Source organism: Erinaceus europaeus, chromosome 15 (assembly GCF_950295315.1).
Source record: "Erinaceus europaeus chromosome 15, mEriEur2.1, whole genome shotgun sequence".
Classification (NCBI taxonomy): Eukaryota; Metazoa; Chordata; class Mammalia; order Eulipotyphla; family Erinaceidae; genus Erinaceus; species Erinaceus europaeus.
In genome coordinates, this window is record NC_080176.1 from 63,581,183 (window position 1) to 63,595,021 (window position 13,839).

The 13,839-nt window shown below is 49.1% G+C and overlaps 1 protein-coding gene across 3 annotated transcripts in view; it reads left to right on the top strand.

Moving 5' to 3' along the window:
• Positions 1-13,839, top strand: part of CTIF (cap binding complex dependent translation initiation factor) — a 273,319-nt gene that overhangs the window by 177,232 nt on the left and 82,248 nt on the right. For 2 of the 3 annotated variants that reach the window (XM_060173850.1, XM_060173852.1), the window contains 2 exons: positions 6,459-6,933; positions 7,534-7,833. In XM_060173850.1, the coding sequence (XP_060029833.1) occupies positions 6,459-6,933; positions 7,534-7,833 (775 nt within the window). The remainder of the gene's footprint in view (positions 1-6,458; positions 6,934-7,533; positions 7,834-13,839) is intronic. The other variant, XM_060173851.1, reaches the window with a different exon arrangement.

Below are 13,839 nucleotides of genomic sequence, written 5' to 3' on the forward strand. Positions count from 1 at the left end.
GGAGAGAGAGAGAGAGAGAGAGACCACAGCACTGTGGAATTGCCACCTGGCATGGAAGCCTGAATCCAGGTCTCCCCACATGACAAAGTATGTACTCTACCTGGTGAGCCAGCTCTCCTGGCCCCAGTAAATAAGCTGTTCAATGAAAATGAAAGTCCCTTGGGGCCGGGTGGTGGCGCATCCAGTTAAGTGCACATAGTACTAAGTGCAAGGACCCATGCAAGAATATGGGTTCAAACCCCCGGCTCCCCTTCTACAAGGGGGATGCTTCACAAGTGGTGAAGCAGGTCTGTGATGTCTATCTTTCTCTCCATTTCTGTCTCCCCTCTCAATTTCTCTTTATCCTGTCAAATAAAAAATAGGAAAATGGTCACCAAGAGTGGTGTATTTGTAGTGCTGGCACTGAGCCCCAGTGATAATCCTGGAGATGAAAAAAAGGAAGGAAGGAAGGAAGGCCCTTAAAAAATAAGCACCATGCTAATGAAACTGGACCATGTACACAAAAATTCAATCAAAATGGATAGTTTACTGTGGGGGTCAGCTGGTGGCTCCCCTGGTTGAGTGTGCACACATATCAGGCACCAGGACCCAGGTTCGAGGACCCAGGTTCGAGTGCCCAGTCCTCACCTGCAGGAGGGAAGCTCTCCAAGTGGTGAATTGGTGGTGTAAGTGTCTCTCTTCTTTCTCCATTACCACCTCCACCTCCTCTCTTGTTTTCTTTCTGTCCTATCAAATAAAAGGGGGAAAAAAACGGTCACCAACAGTGATATGTTTGTTGTATGGGTACCAAGCCTCAGTGATAACCCTAGTGGCAACAACAATAGAAAATAAAAATAAGATTTTGATGTAAGGTCTCAAACTGTAGCGCTCCTACAAGAAAACTTGGCATCTATATTAAAGTGAAATTTGGGATCTGACTCCAAAAGCAAAGGCAAAAAAAAAAAAAAAAAAAAGCAAAAATAAATGAGACCTGAAGCATTTCTAAAGCTTCTGCACAGCAGAGGAAATAGCAGAATAAAGGGCAGCATGCTAGATGGGAGAAAATATTTACAAGCCATGTATCTGATAGGGAGCTAATAGCCACAACATAAAGAATTGATACAACTCAGGAACAACAAATCAGGTAAAAAAAAAAAAACAGGCAGAGACTACACAGTACTTGTTCCAAAATATAGAGGAAAAGATGCTCATCAGGGAAATGCTAGCCACAACAGCACTGAGAGATCACACCAGTTAAAATGCCCATTGTCAACAAGATGTGAAATCATGGTTGTTGGCAAGGAAGTGGAGAAGAGGAAACCCTTGCAACCTGAAAGGTGGCACTGTGGGCATAGTGCCCAGCTTAGAAACATCACATGTGTCAGAGTAAAGCTCTGCTTCTCTCTCTGGGTCATAAATGGAAAAAAAAAAAAAGAGTTAAAGAACTAGAAAGAAAGAAGAGGGAGAGGGGCTGGGTGGTGGTACACCTGGTTGGGCATACACATTACAGTTTGCAAGGACCTGGCTTCAAGCCCTTGTTCCCCACCTGCAGGGGGAAGCTTCACAAGCAGTGAAGCAGGGCTACAAGAATAGCTCGCTCTCTCTCTCTCTCTCTCTCGCTCTCTCCCTCCTCCCCCTGTCTCCCCTTCCTTCTCAGTTTCTCTCTGTGTCTATCCAAAATAAATAAATAAATAAATAAATAAATAAATAAATAAATAACTATTTTAAAAGAGCTGGGGCTGGGGCTGGGGCTGGGGCTGGGGCTGGGGCTGGGTGGTAGCGCACCAGGTTAAGCACACATAGTGTGAAGCACAAGAACTGGCATAAGGATCCCAGTTTGAACCCCTGGTTCCCTAACTACAGGGGGGTCCCTTCATAAGCAGTGAAGCAGGTCTGCAGGTGTCTGTCTCTCTGTTACTGTATGGTATCTTTTTTAGGACTTTCTATTTTCTTGCTACATTTATTGACTCACTACAAACTATTGTGCGCTATTGCTTTAAGGTATATATTTTCCCCTAAGGTATGGGTACATGTGTACATAAGCCCTATCTCATGGACCTGGTCTATATCTAGGTTCTGAGGCTTTGTTAGGAAGTGCACCACCCAAAATGGAATTAAGGAGTCCACCTTCTGCACCCTATAATGACCCTGGCCCGTGCTCTCAGAGAGTTAAAGAATAGGAAAGCTTTCAAGGGAAGGGATGGGATGTGGAGCTCTGGTGATGGGAATTGTGTGGAATTGTACCCCTCTTATCCTGTGGTCTTGTCAATATTTTTTGTTTAAATAAATTAATTTTAAAAAGTAAACAAGAAAGAAAGAAAAAACAAATTCAGAAAGATATATGAATTACCATGTGCCTTGTAGCCCTATTTGTGTGGCCAAGCTATGGGCACGACCTGAGTGTGTGTGACTGTATTAATGATTGAATCATAAGCATGTGTCAACAGTGGGATACTATTCAGTCATTAAAAAGGATCAAACTTTGCCATATTTGAAAAGATGGTCAAATAAGTCAGGCAGAGAGATAAATACCAGAGATTGTCATTTATGTGTGACATCTAAAAAATAAGAATAGGGGCCGGGTGGCAGCCTACCCAGTAGAGTGCACACACTACCATGCCCACGGACCTGGGTTCAAGCCATAAATGATGAAGCAGTCCTTCAGGAGTGTCTCTGTCTCTGTCTCTCTCTCTCTCTCTCTTTCCCTGTCTCTCCCTTTTCCCTCTAAATTTCTCTCTGTCTCTATCCAATGAATAAATAAAATATATATATTTAAAAAGCAACAGTGAAGAATAACCAGGCTGGGGTTGAAGGTGGACTAAATAGGAGGACGTAGTCAAAAGGTATCACTGATAAAAGATAAATCAGGCGGATGGGAGAGATCCCTGGACAGTGCGCTGCTTTGCCGTGTGCATGACCCAGATGTAAGTCTGCTCTGCTGCATTGAGGAAGTCTTTGATGCTATGGCATCTCTCTCTTTCTCGAAAAATAGAATAAAGAAATCGCAGCATGTAGTGTACAGCATGGTGAGTATGGTTAATAACAGTGCCTATAAAACTATAAACATTAATCCCCTAATAAAGAAAAAAGTTACAGAAAAAAAATAATAACAGTAGCTCATATTTGGACATTGCTAAGAGAATAAATCTTTAAAATCCCCATCACAAGGGAAAACTAGACTGACAGTACTAATCATTTCACCAAACACAAAATATCAAACCTTATGCTGTACAACTGGAACCAATAATCTTCTATGTCGATTAATTCTTCCTCACCTGAAAACTGCTTTTTCAGTAGCACCCAGCACGGCAACATGTGCTCTTCTTTCATTTTCTGTTTTTATTTGCATTTGATAGGACAGAGAGAAATTGAGAGGAGAAGGGGAGAGAGACAGAAACAGTTGAGGCCTGCTTCACTGCTCTTGAAGCTTCCCCCTGCAGGTAAATGAATGCCAGGGGCTTGAACCCGGGTCCTTGGTCATGGTACCAAGTGCACTCAGCTGGGTGCTCCATCTCCCAGCCCCATGTGTGCTTTTCTCCCATCAAGCGCGGCCTCTTCACAGTGTCCTTCCTCAGCTGCTCCACATTCAGCTTTTCACTCCTGTGAACACTACCGTGATAAACCTCCCTGTGCAAGCCTGCACATAGCTTTCGGTGCTGAATCACCACTGTGGGGTTGTGAGGGCCGTGCTTTCCACGTTTCAGAGACTGTCATTTCAAACAGCCAGCTTCCCCTCCAGGAAATTCTGCTAATTTCGTCTCCAAATACATGTGTTGTTGTAAATTATTGTTTGTAAGAAAATAACTTTAATTTTATCCTAGAGACTCTACCATTTAGGGAAAACCTTTCAGTGAACATTTTTTTCCATTAACTTTAATAAGGGGGAAAGGTACCGTTCAACCACAACCCAAGACACTCCCAAATGTTCAAAGATTAAAAACCACCAAGTTTTTAGAAAGAGCGTTTATGGAAGCAACAGTACCTTGAATGTAAATGAGTGGCATTTGTTCGTTAAACACAGCACAAGGAGAAACCCACAAGCAGCTTACCTGGTGGCGTTACATTTTGCCCCGTGTGTGACCCAGGTTTGAGCCCTGGCACTACATGGGAACGCGGCACTGGGGGAAGCTCTGAGGTGTCTCTCTCTCTCTGTGTGTGTCTCTAGCTGAATTTAGAAGTGAGCAGTGGCATTGTGCATGTGCCAGACCTACCAAAGAGATGGCTCCCAGAGGAGCATGTGGGCCTCATTGTTTCGATGGGAAAGAATTTTTGTCTGTCTGTCTGTCTGTCTGTCTGTCTGTCTGTTTTGACCAAAGCACTGCTCAGCTCCAACAACTAATGGTGCTGAGGGTCAAATCTGGGACCTCTTGTGTATAAACCATGTATGCTGTCACTGTGCTATCTTCTCTCCCCAAAACTAAAACTTTTCCCTGCAAGTTCTCTTCACCAGCTATGCTGGTCTTGAGAAACTCCTGGCTTTCACTGCCAGTTAAGCTGTGGGGCCAGTGAAATAGCTCACAGTATAGTGTGCTGTGTTGTCATGTGCTCAGCCCAGGTTTGAGCACAGCCTCCATACATTAAAGGAGGTCTCTGTCTCTGTCTCTCTCTGCCTCTCTCTCCTCTCTTTCTCCGTGTGTGTGTGTGTGTGTCCCACCTCTGTGTCTGTCTCTAGCAAAAAAAAAAAAAAAAGTCATTCTCAAATTCAGGCCTTTATGTCTATCTTAGCTGTGTGTATATGCATCAAATAGGTTTGGAAGGTCACAAAACGGTCACAGTGACTTCAGGAAGGTTCTCTGTATAAACCTGTTGTGTTTTCTTCCTTGGACTTGCATTATTCTTCCTTGGACATTTTAATAATGGGATGAAATACTCATTTAAAGTCAAATGAAGTGTTTATTTAGATCCTATGTGGGGCCAAGAGATAGCTCCTCAGGTAGAATGCATGCCTTGCTGTGCATGGGGTCCTGAGTTCAATCCCCAGCACCACAGGGAAGCTCATGAACAGCACCAAAGGGGCCTCATTGGATGGTGGAGCCATGCTGTGCTATCTTCTTCTGTTCTCTCTCTCTCTCTCTCTCTGTCTCTCTGTTTCTCTCTTTCTCTCCCACCCTTTCTTCTCTGTCTCTGTCAAAGCTCTATCTAATGTGAAATAAATATCTACAAAAAGAAGAGAACTCAGTAACATGAACAAACTCAATGAAAAGTTGATATTTGGGCATCTCCCGGGCAGTGATGCAGCGGAAGAGCCCTGGCCTTAGTGTGAGGTCCTGAGTTCCGCCCCCAGCACTGCTTGTGTCAGAGTGATCCTCTGGTTTTCTCCCTTTCTCTCCACCCCCTCCCCATATATAAGTCTGTAGTGGCCTGGAAATAGCTCAACTAATAGACCATAGGACTTGCGCGTCTGAGGCTCCTGGTTTGATTCCTGGCACCACATGTACCAGAGAGGTGCTCTAGCCAATGATGCCTCTGTCTGTCTCTCCCCTCCCTCTCTCATGTATAATAATACTTTTAAAAAGTGAGAGGAGAGATTGTACCCATATGTTAGCAACTGTGCTATAAGCCATTAGCCTCCCAATAAAATGATATTGTTGTTATTATTATTTCACCTTGAAATAATAATAACAGTTGTGGCTTCTTATGGTGGTGCTGGGGATTCAACCTCAGCATCTCAGACACAAAGGTCTTACTCTATAACCATTGTGCATAGCCCTCCAATAAAATTATTTCTAAGTATAGAAAACACACAACAAAAAATTAATATAAGTGGAACCAAGTGGTAACACATCCAGTAGAGTACACATGTTACAGTCACAAGGAGCTAGGTTCAAGCCCCGGGTTCCCACCCACAGCGGAGAAACTTCACAAACAATAGAACAGTACTGTAGGTGTCTTTCTGTCTCTTCTCCCTATCTCCTGCTTCCCTTGCAATTTCTCTCTGTCTCTATCAAAACAAAATTTAAATAAATAAGTCTGGGAGAACAGGATAATAATGGCTATGCAAAAAGCCTTTCATGCCTGAGGCTCTGAGGTTCCAGGTTCAATCTACAGCACCACTATCAGCCAGAGCTGAGCAGTGTTGTTCTCTCTCTCTCTCTCATGAAAATAAATAAAATATTCTTAAATTTTAAATAAATGGTAAAGTGGGGCCAGATGGTGACTTACTCAGTTGAGTACAAATATTACTATGCTCAAAGACCCATCTACAGGGAAAAACATTCATGAGCTGGTGAAGCAGTGCAGCAATCTCTCTCTCTCTCTCTCTCTCTCTCTCCCTCCCTCCCTCCCCCTCCCCCTTCCCCTTTCTCAGCTTCTTTCTGTCTCTATCCAATAAGTGAGAAAAGTAAGAAAATGTTAAAATAATAGTAAATAAGAAAGCCGGAATGAATGAACATCTCGATGACCCGCACCTGTAGTCTGGGGTTTGGGGACCCTTGAAGCCCCCCCAGTCACCCCCATCTGTCTCCCTCCTCGGTTTGCAGGCGGCAGCAGAGACCCCCAGGGGGAAACAAGCCCCAGCAGCACGGCGACCACCCGCCAGGCAGTGCCAAACACAACCGAGACCACCAGAAATCTTACCAGGGGGGCTCAGCACCCCACCCCTCAGGCCGGCCCACCCACCACGGCTATAGCCAGAACCGGCGCTGGCACCACAGCAACATGAAGCACCCTCCAGGGGACAAAGCAGAGCCAGGCACCCACCGTAGTGCCAAAGACAGCGCTGCCCCTGACAGCCCCAGGCTGGAGGACCCTCTGGGTGACGCGGGGCACAGCGGCCTGGAGCCCCCACGCAGCCCCGACGCCCTGACCCTGGCCACACCCAAGAGGTCACCCCCGCCGCAGCCCGGGACTCCCGAGACCAAGCGTAAAGACAGTGTTACCCCCGAGCACCCCAAAATCACCCTGCTCCAGTCCTCCAAAGACAGGCTGCGCAGAAGGCTGAAAGACAAGGTACCGGTAATTGGCTTTTCTTTGTTCTCTTGACCCAGAGAGCTCTGCGAGAGGTAGGCATTCTGGCAGGTGGTCTCGGGGGCTGGGAAGCTATGTGCCCCCCCTTCTGACCTCCACAGACTTAGGGAGCCCAGAGCCACCAGAGGGCAGCCTCCTCCCCACTCCACGGGTACCTCTCCTGCCCATTCTTGGCTGGTCACCTGCCAGCTCCCCCAGAGGGCGGAGGGAGTCCTCGGTGCCAGCCCCCACCTGGTAAGGAAGGAGGAGATGGGGGCCAGCCCAAGGACAATGGAGAGGTACAGGGAAGGCCCCGAAGTATTTCGGGGGGGCTTTGGAGGGGATCAGATACAGCCTTGTTTGTGCTGGAGGGAATTGGTGGGAAATTCTGAGCTAAATAGGTAAGAACTTGGTGCTCACACCAAGTTGAGTTCCAGCCTGGGGGTGCTCCTTGCTCGGTGGAGAGCACAAGGGGTGAGTCTGAGCAGGTGGTGCCCACTGTGGGTGGAATGCTGGACTCACTTTGAGGGAAGGGGATGGTGGCAGCCCCCCCACACCAGCTGCCCCTCAAGCCCAGCCCAATCTGCACCCCCTTCTGTGTCCCCCCAGGAAGAAGTGACCGTGGAGCCCCCCATCCCACAGCCCAGCAAGATGGACAAGCTGATGGAGATCCTTAACAGCATGCGGAACAACAGCAGTGATGTGGACGCCAAGCTGGGCACCTTCATGGAGGAGGCGCAGAACTCCACCAACTCGGAGGAGATGCTGGGCGAGATCGTGCGCACCATCTACCACAAGGCCGTGTCCGACCGCAGCTTCGCCTTCACAGCCGCCAAGCTCTGCGACAAGATGGCGCTCTTCATGGTGGAGGGCACAAAGTTCCGCAGTCTGCTCCTCAACATGCTGCAGGTAGGCTGACGCGCCCGCTGCTCCCGGAGACAAGGCTGCCCGCCACCTGACCGCAGCTGGCCTCTCCCCCAGTTCTACCCACACACGGTTTAGTCTAGAAAATCAGTCAGCTCTCCGGGGGCAGGGGGTCAGAGAGAAGTGACTCAGCTTGCCTGTGTTTGTGTCAGCGCTCCATAGTGACAACACACCAATATAATTTATTTATTTATTTATTTATTTATTTTCCCTTTTGTTGCCCTTGTTGTTTATTGTTGTAGTTATTATTGTTGTTGTTATTCATGTCATCGTTGTTAGATAGGACAGAGAGAAATGAAGAGAGGAGGGGAAGACAGAGAGGGGGAGAGAAAGAGAGCCACCTGCAGACCTGCTTGTGAAGCGACTCCCCTGCAGGTGGGGAGCCAGGGGCTCAAACCAGGATCCTTATGCCAGTTCTTGCGATTCACGCCATGGGTGCTTAACCTGCTGCACTACCTCCCGACTCCCACCAATATAATTTTATAGGGTGCTCCATGGGGACCAACCTCCCTGCCTTTATATTTTCATTTCCATGGTGACCCTGCCAGCCCCTGGTCATCATCTGGCTCTGAGCTTTGACCTCTCAGTGTCCTGGTGAACGTGAATTTGCCATGGGTTCGCGGTTCTGCCCCACTCCTCCCCAGTAGTCCCCATAGACCCCCAAGGTAGGCCATAGATCCTATCTAGTGTCCAGGTAGGTCTGAACAGAGACAGAGTGCTTTGAGCAGGAGAGGGGCTGTGTGGGAGTGCATTGGGCTCCCAAGACTGTTTGGGGGGCAGAGGAGCAGTGGGGAGATCTAATCTGTCTTGATCTGATCTTTGGCACCTCCTCATTTAGGCTCAGAGCTTGACCCCTCTGCCTCTCAACTCCTCCTTCATGAGTGTCTGTGTCCAGGACAGCTTTACCCAGGTGAAAAGGTGTAGTCAGGGCATGTAGCCTGCACCCCTAAATATTCCACCTCATCCATGGGAAATGGGGGCTGGGGAGAGGGGCAATGCCTGCTCTGTCATGGACAGTGACCGTGGATCTGGTGGCATCAGGGAAGGGGAGCAGGTGGCTGGGTCTGGTGGCCATGGCCCTGGCTCTGGAACCATCCTGAGTCTCTTGTATGAGGAATAGTTGAGTCTCCTCCATCTTTGTGCCTGAGAACAGTTGAGACACAAGCTGGCTTTGCCATCCTGGGAAAGAAGTTCAGGAAGTAGAGTCACAGGCCCAGGGGGCCACCTGCAGGCTGGCATGGGTTCCCAGAGGCTGAGGGGCTCTGTCCAATTGCTCCTGGCACCAGGTACAGCAAGGTCACCTTCATCTTGTCTACCTCCACCTCATGCCTGGAGGAGGGACCCCACCTCAGGCCACCTGTCCTGCCCTGTTTCCAGGGTACCCACTCCCTGCAACCTGAGCCCCCTTCCCTCCACCCCCCCCCCCCCACACACACACACACACTGGCCCGCCTGGCTTGATCCTTCAGCTCCAGGCCCCCGATCAGGTTCCCGTTCCTGGATGCCCAGCTCCCCTGGTGACGAATTCCTGTATTACCTGAGGGATTTGCACGTCGGCTGTGTGCCTGGGGGCCGGGACGTCCTGGAAGAGTGTGAGGGGGATGCGGGTAGCGGCCCGTCTGACACGTAGCACCAGGCACCAGGGAGGCGAGGACAGACTCAGCCTTTGGCCCCGGATTCCGATCCTTTTTAGAGAAGGGCCAGGGTAGGTCAGGGTTTGAAGGCACTGGCCAGAGGGGACACACACAGGAGACAAAAGAGAAGCCCACCCACCTGGTTAGATGTCTCCCAGCCTGGCCCACAAAGGTCCAGCAGAGCATCTATCCCTGGATGTGCTTGGCCACAGAAGTGACCCCTGGCCCCTGCAGCCCCCTCCCTCCATCTGCCGCCAAGTGGATTGGCTGGGGCAGTGGGAAGGGACCCTTTGAGCTGCACAGAGTTCTGCACTGTCCTCTTTGCCTGGCCTGGCTGAGAGCTTCTCGGGGACCAGAAGCAGGGCACGTGGCAGACAAGGGTGCAGGATACAGTGGTTCTTGTCACTGTCTATTGTCACCCCCCACAGTGAGGTCTCTGCAGCCTGTTTGGGGGCAGTGCCTGGCAGCTTGATGCAGCTCAGAGGACCTGGGTACACACCATCCCAGACTCATTGTGGGGCTCCCAGTATTTTATTTTATTTTACTTTACTTTATTTTATTTATTTATGCCTCCAGAGTTATCGTTGTGGTTCGATGTTGCACTATGAATTGACTGCTCCTGGCAGCCATTTTTACTGGATAGAACAGAGAGAAACTGAGAGAGGAGGGGAAGATAGAGTGTGGGAGAGAAAGACAGATACCTGCAAACCTGCTTCACTGCTTGTAAAGTGACCCCTGCAGGTGGGGAGCTGGGAGCTTGAACTGGCATCCTTGCGCAGATCTTTGTGCTTTGTACTATGTGTGTATAAGTAACCCAGTGTGCTACCACCCAACCTTGATTTTTTTTTTGAGGTTATAATGACATGCCACAAAGGAGGTGGCTCAGAGGTAAAGCAAAAGACTTGGGTTCTTTTTGTTTGCTTGCTTGTTTTGTTGTTGCTTTTAATCATTTGTGATGAATAGTGGGTTACAAGATTGTAAAATTATAGAATATAGTTTCACATCATTCCCACCACCAAAGTTCTGTGTTCTCCCCACTGTGGTAAACGCCATAGTTCTCCCAAGATCATAGTTACAGATTGACAGAATATGTATATTAATATTTGTTTTTCAAGTTCATGTGTTTCAGTTCTCTATTCTCTATATTCCACTTATGAGTGAAGTCATCTCATAGTGGTCCTTCCTTGTTCTTCTTCCCTGTTAGATCAGAGAAACAGCACCTAACTTCCTCAGGTGTTCTCCAGAATCTCTTCCCTCTCAGTGACCCACCCAAGTTCTGTGTGCCCACCCTCCCACCTCCTGACTGAAGAGAACCACCATAGTTCTCACAGGGTCTTAGAAAGAGGTCGTTTATAGAGCAAAGGATTTGTATGTGTGAGACCCTGGGTTTGATCCCTGCCACTGTGCATCTGCTTGAATCCGAGTAGTGCTCTGGTCTGTTTCTTCCTCATGAAATGAAAAAATAAATCTAAAAATATCAATTTAGAAGGTGGCTGGGAGGTGGCCCTGTAGAAAGAGAACAGGGCTTATGATGATGTGGAAAAGAAAAAAAATAAACTGGCATTTGGAAAGGCCATGGGTGCTGGTCTTCTTTCTCAGGTGGCCACAAAATCACGGAAGTAGTGACCCAATTCCCATCAGCCCTCTTGAGCCTCCTAGAAGGAAGAAGGGTGGCTGACCTGCTGCTGTGACACCCCAGTTGATTCTGGTTTGAGATGTTCTGCCTCCCTGTGTGCCTCAGGCTGTGTGTTCCTGAAGAAGCCCACACTCAGCTTCTGTCTTTCTGTCCTGTGTCTGGTATGCAGTCAGCTATCTGCCACAGTCAGCTCTTGATCATAAAACTGCTATGGCTTAGCATGTTTTGGGCACTTTTACAGCAGGTGAGGCTGAGCTCTGATGTTTCCTTGGTGGGGCTGAATGCACTTTAAACTTCCAGTGGGTTTGTTAGAACATGAATCAGATAAAGTCTCTGACACCACCTTGTCTCTGGAGCAAAGGCGTGTTGTCACCCCTCTTCCTGCTCCCCCTTCAGCCAGGCTGGATGGAGCTCCTGTGGTGCCTGGAGTGAACAGACTCACCCCATCTTTTCCAAGGCCCCATGCTCAGGATGCCATTCTCCAGAAAGGCTTCTTTGAACCATCTTTCTGTCCCTGCACCTGCTCCCCAGTTCTCACCTCCTGTGTGCTGACCACCAGGCCCAGGAGGACATGCCAGAGACAGCTGCTGACTGACACAGACAGACTGAAGAGGCTCACAGTCTATTGAGAGGTCAGAACTTGAGCTGGGGATCCCAGGAACACACATGGGCAAACTGGGGTGCAAGCTGTCACTCCCTCTGCCTCTCTCCCCAAAAGCATTGGTGATTTGCTTATGCCTGTGGGGTGATAAGCCACAGGGATTTTTTTTTAAAAAAAACCTGGAGGCCTTTGGTGATCACAGAGAAATGGACATCTGGGACTGGGAAGGTAGCTCAGTGGGTAGAGTGCCTGCCATGTGTATATGAGGCCCTGGGTTCAATCCTCAAGACCACATGGGAGCAACAAACACAAAATAAGTGGAATGCCACAGATGGTGGAACCATACTTTCTCTCTCTTGCTCTGTCTTAAAAAGGTAAAAATGGGGCCAGGCAGTAGTGCAGCGGGTTAAGGGCACATGGTAAAAAGGTAAAAATGAGGGGGCCGGCTGGTAGTGCACTTGGTTTAACGCACACATGACCATGTGCAAGAACTCGGGTTTGAGTCCCAGCTCCTCACCTACAGGAAAGAGGCTTTACAAGTGATGAAGCAGGTCTGCAGGTGTCTGTCTTTCTCTCAACCTCTCTATCTCCCTCCACTCTCAGTTTCTCTCTGTTATTATCAAAAACAAAATGAAAAGGAGGAAGGTAAGAAAGGAGGGGAGGGAGAGGAGGGGAAAAGATGGCTGCCAGGAGCAGTGGATTGATAGTACTGGCACCGAGCCCCATCGATAACTCTGTTTGCAATAAAATAAATAAGTAGGTAAAAAAAATAAGTTCAAATTGGGTGGTGGGGGGAGATGGCTCAACCAGAAGAGTGCATATTTTTTTACCATGTATGACGATCCAGGTTCAAGTCCCAGAACCCCACATGGAAACACAAAGGGGAAACTTGGGAAGCAGTGAAGCAATGCTGTGGTATCTCTCCTCCTCTCTTTCTCTCCCCCTTTCTTTTACCTTCTGTCTGACAGAATAATATTGACTAGGCCTCTGGGATCAGTGGGTTCTATAGGCGCAAAGCCCCAGTGAAGCCCTGGCAGCAAGGGGAAAAAATTGTATGGGGTCAGGGAAGCAGGTTCACTTGGATAGTACACTGCTTTGCCATGTGTACAGCCCAGGTTTGAGCCCACTGGCTTGAGGGAAGCTTTGGGTCTGTGGCCTTTCACTTTCTCTGCCCTCTGTCTCTCTGTTAATTGATATTTGAAGGTGAAGGCACTAGGAGCACCCCCGCTTCCAGTACCCCTTTGCCACCAGCTACACATTAGGGCAAATGCCCCCCCCCCCCCACCACACACACACACAAAGACTCTGCCCACCACACTCCCATCCTGGGTGAAAGCCAGGTATTGGCCTGAGAGGAGCATGTGTGAACCAGGCATTTAGAAATCCAGAGCTGCCCCCTAGGCCCTCCTTAGACCCCCTTTAGTCCTTCCAACCAAGGAGGAAGCCCCTTCAGAGGCCTCCTGGACTCCTGAGGAAGGCAGTCCAGAGGGACGCACTGCACTAGAGCCTCACAGAATATCAGGCCCCCTCCTCAGGCCACTACCTCTCTCCATGTGGAGGAGGGGACAGTTTGATGCCAGCTTTCGTAAGCACCAGTTCATGCCTCCTCCCCACCCCACTTCCCCAGTGCTTCTGTTCTCTGGCCAGCTTGCTCTGTGACTCCCCACTGAGCCGGCCCCCAGAGCCCTGCCCTCCCCTGGCTTTGCCTAAGGTCCACACTCCGCTCTGCCTGTCCCAGGCCCACAGCCTCTGGCGTTCCAGTGGCGCCTGGTTCTTCAAGGCCTCTCAGACACCCGTGGGTTCAGCTGAGTGGTGCTGGCTGCAAAGGACCTAGTGTGAAGATCCCCAGGACTCGGCTTCCAGCAGCTGTCTATAGACACTGCCCTCCCCGTGGCTGCTTCCACTGCCCAGGCTCTGATGCAATGGACAATGGGGGAGGTAGAAGGGCTGCCTGCTGGTGGCCCAGGAGGTGGCACAGTGGCTAGAGCATCATAAATAATGAGTGTGAGGTCCTGAGTTTGATCCCTAGCTTTGCATGTACGAGAGTGATACACTGGTTCTCTCTCACATAAACTATTTATTTTTTCATTTGTTTAGAGAGAGGGAGAGAGAAAGGGAGG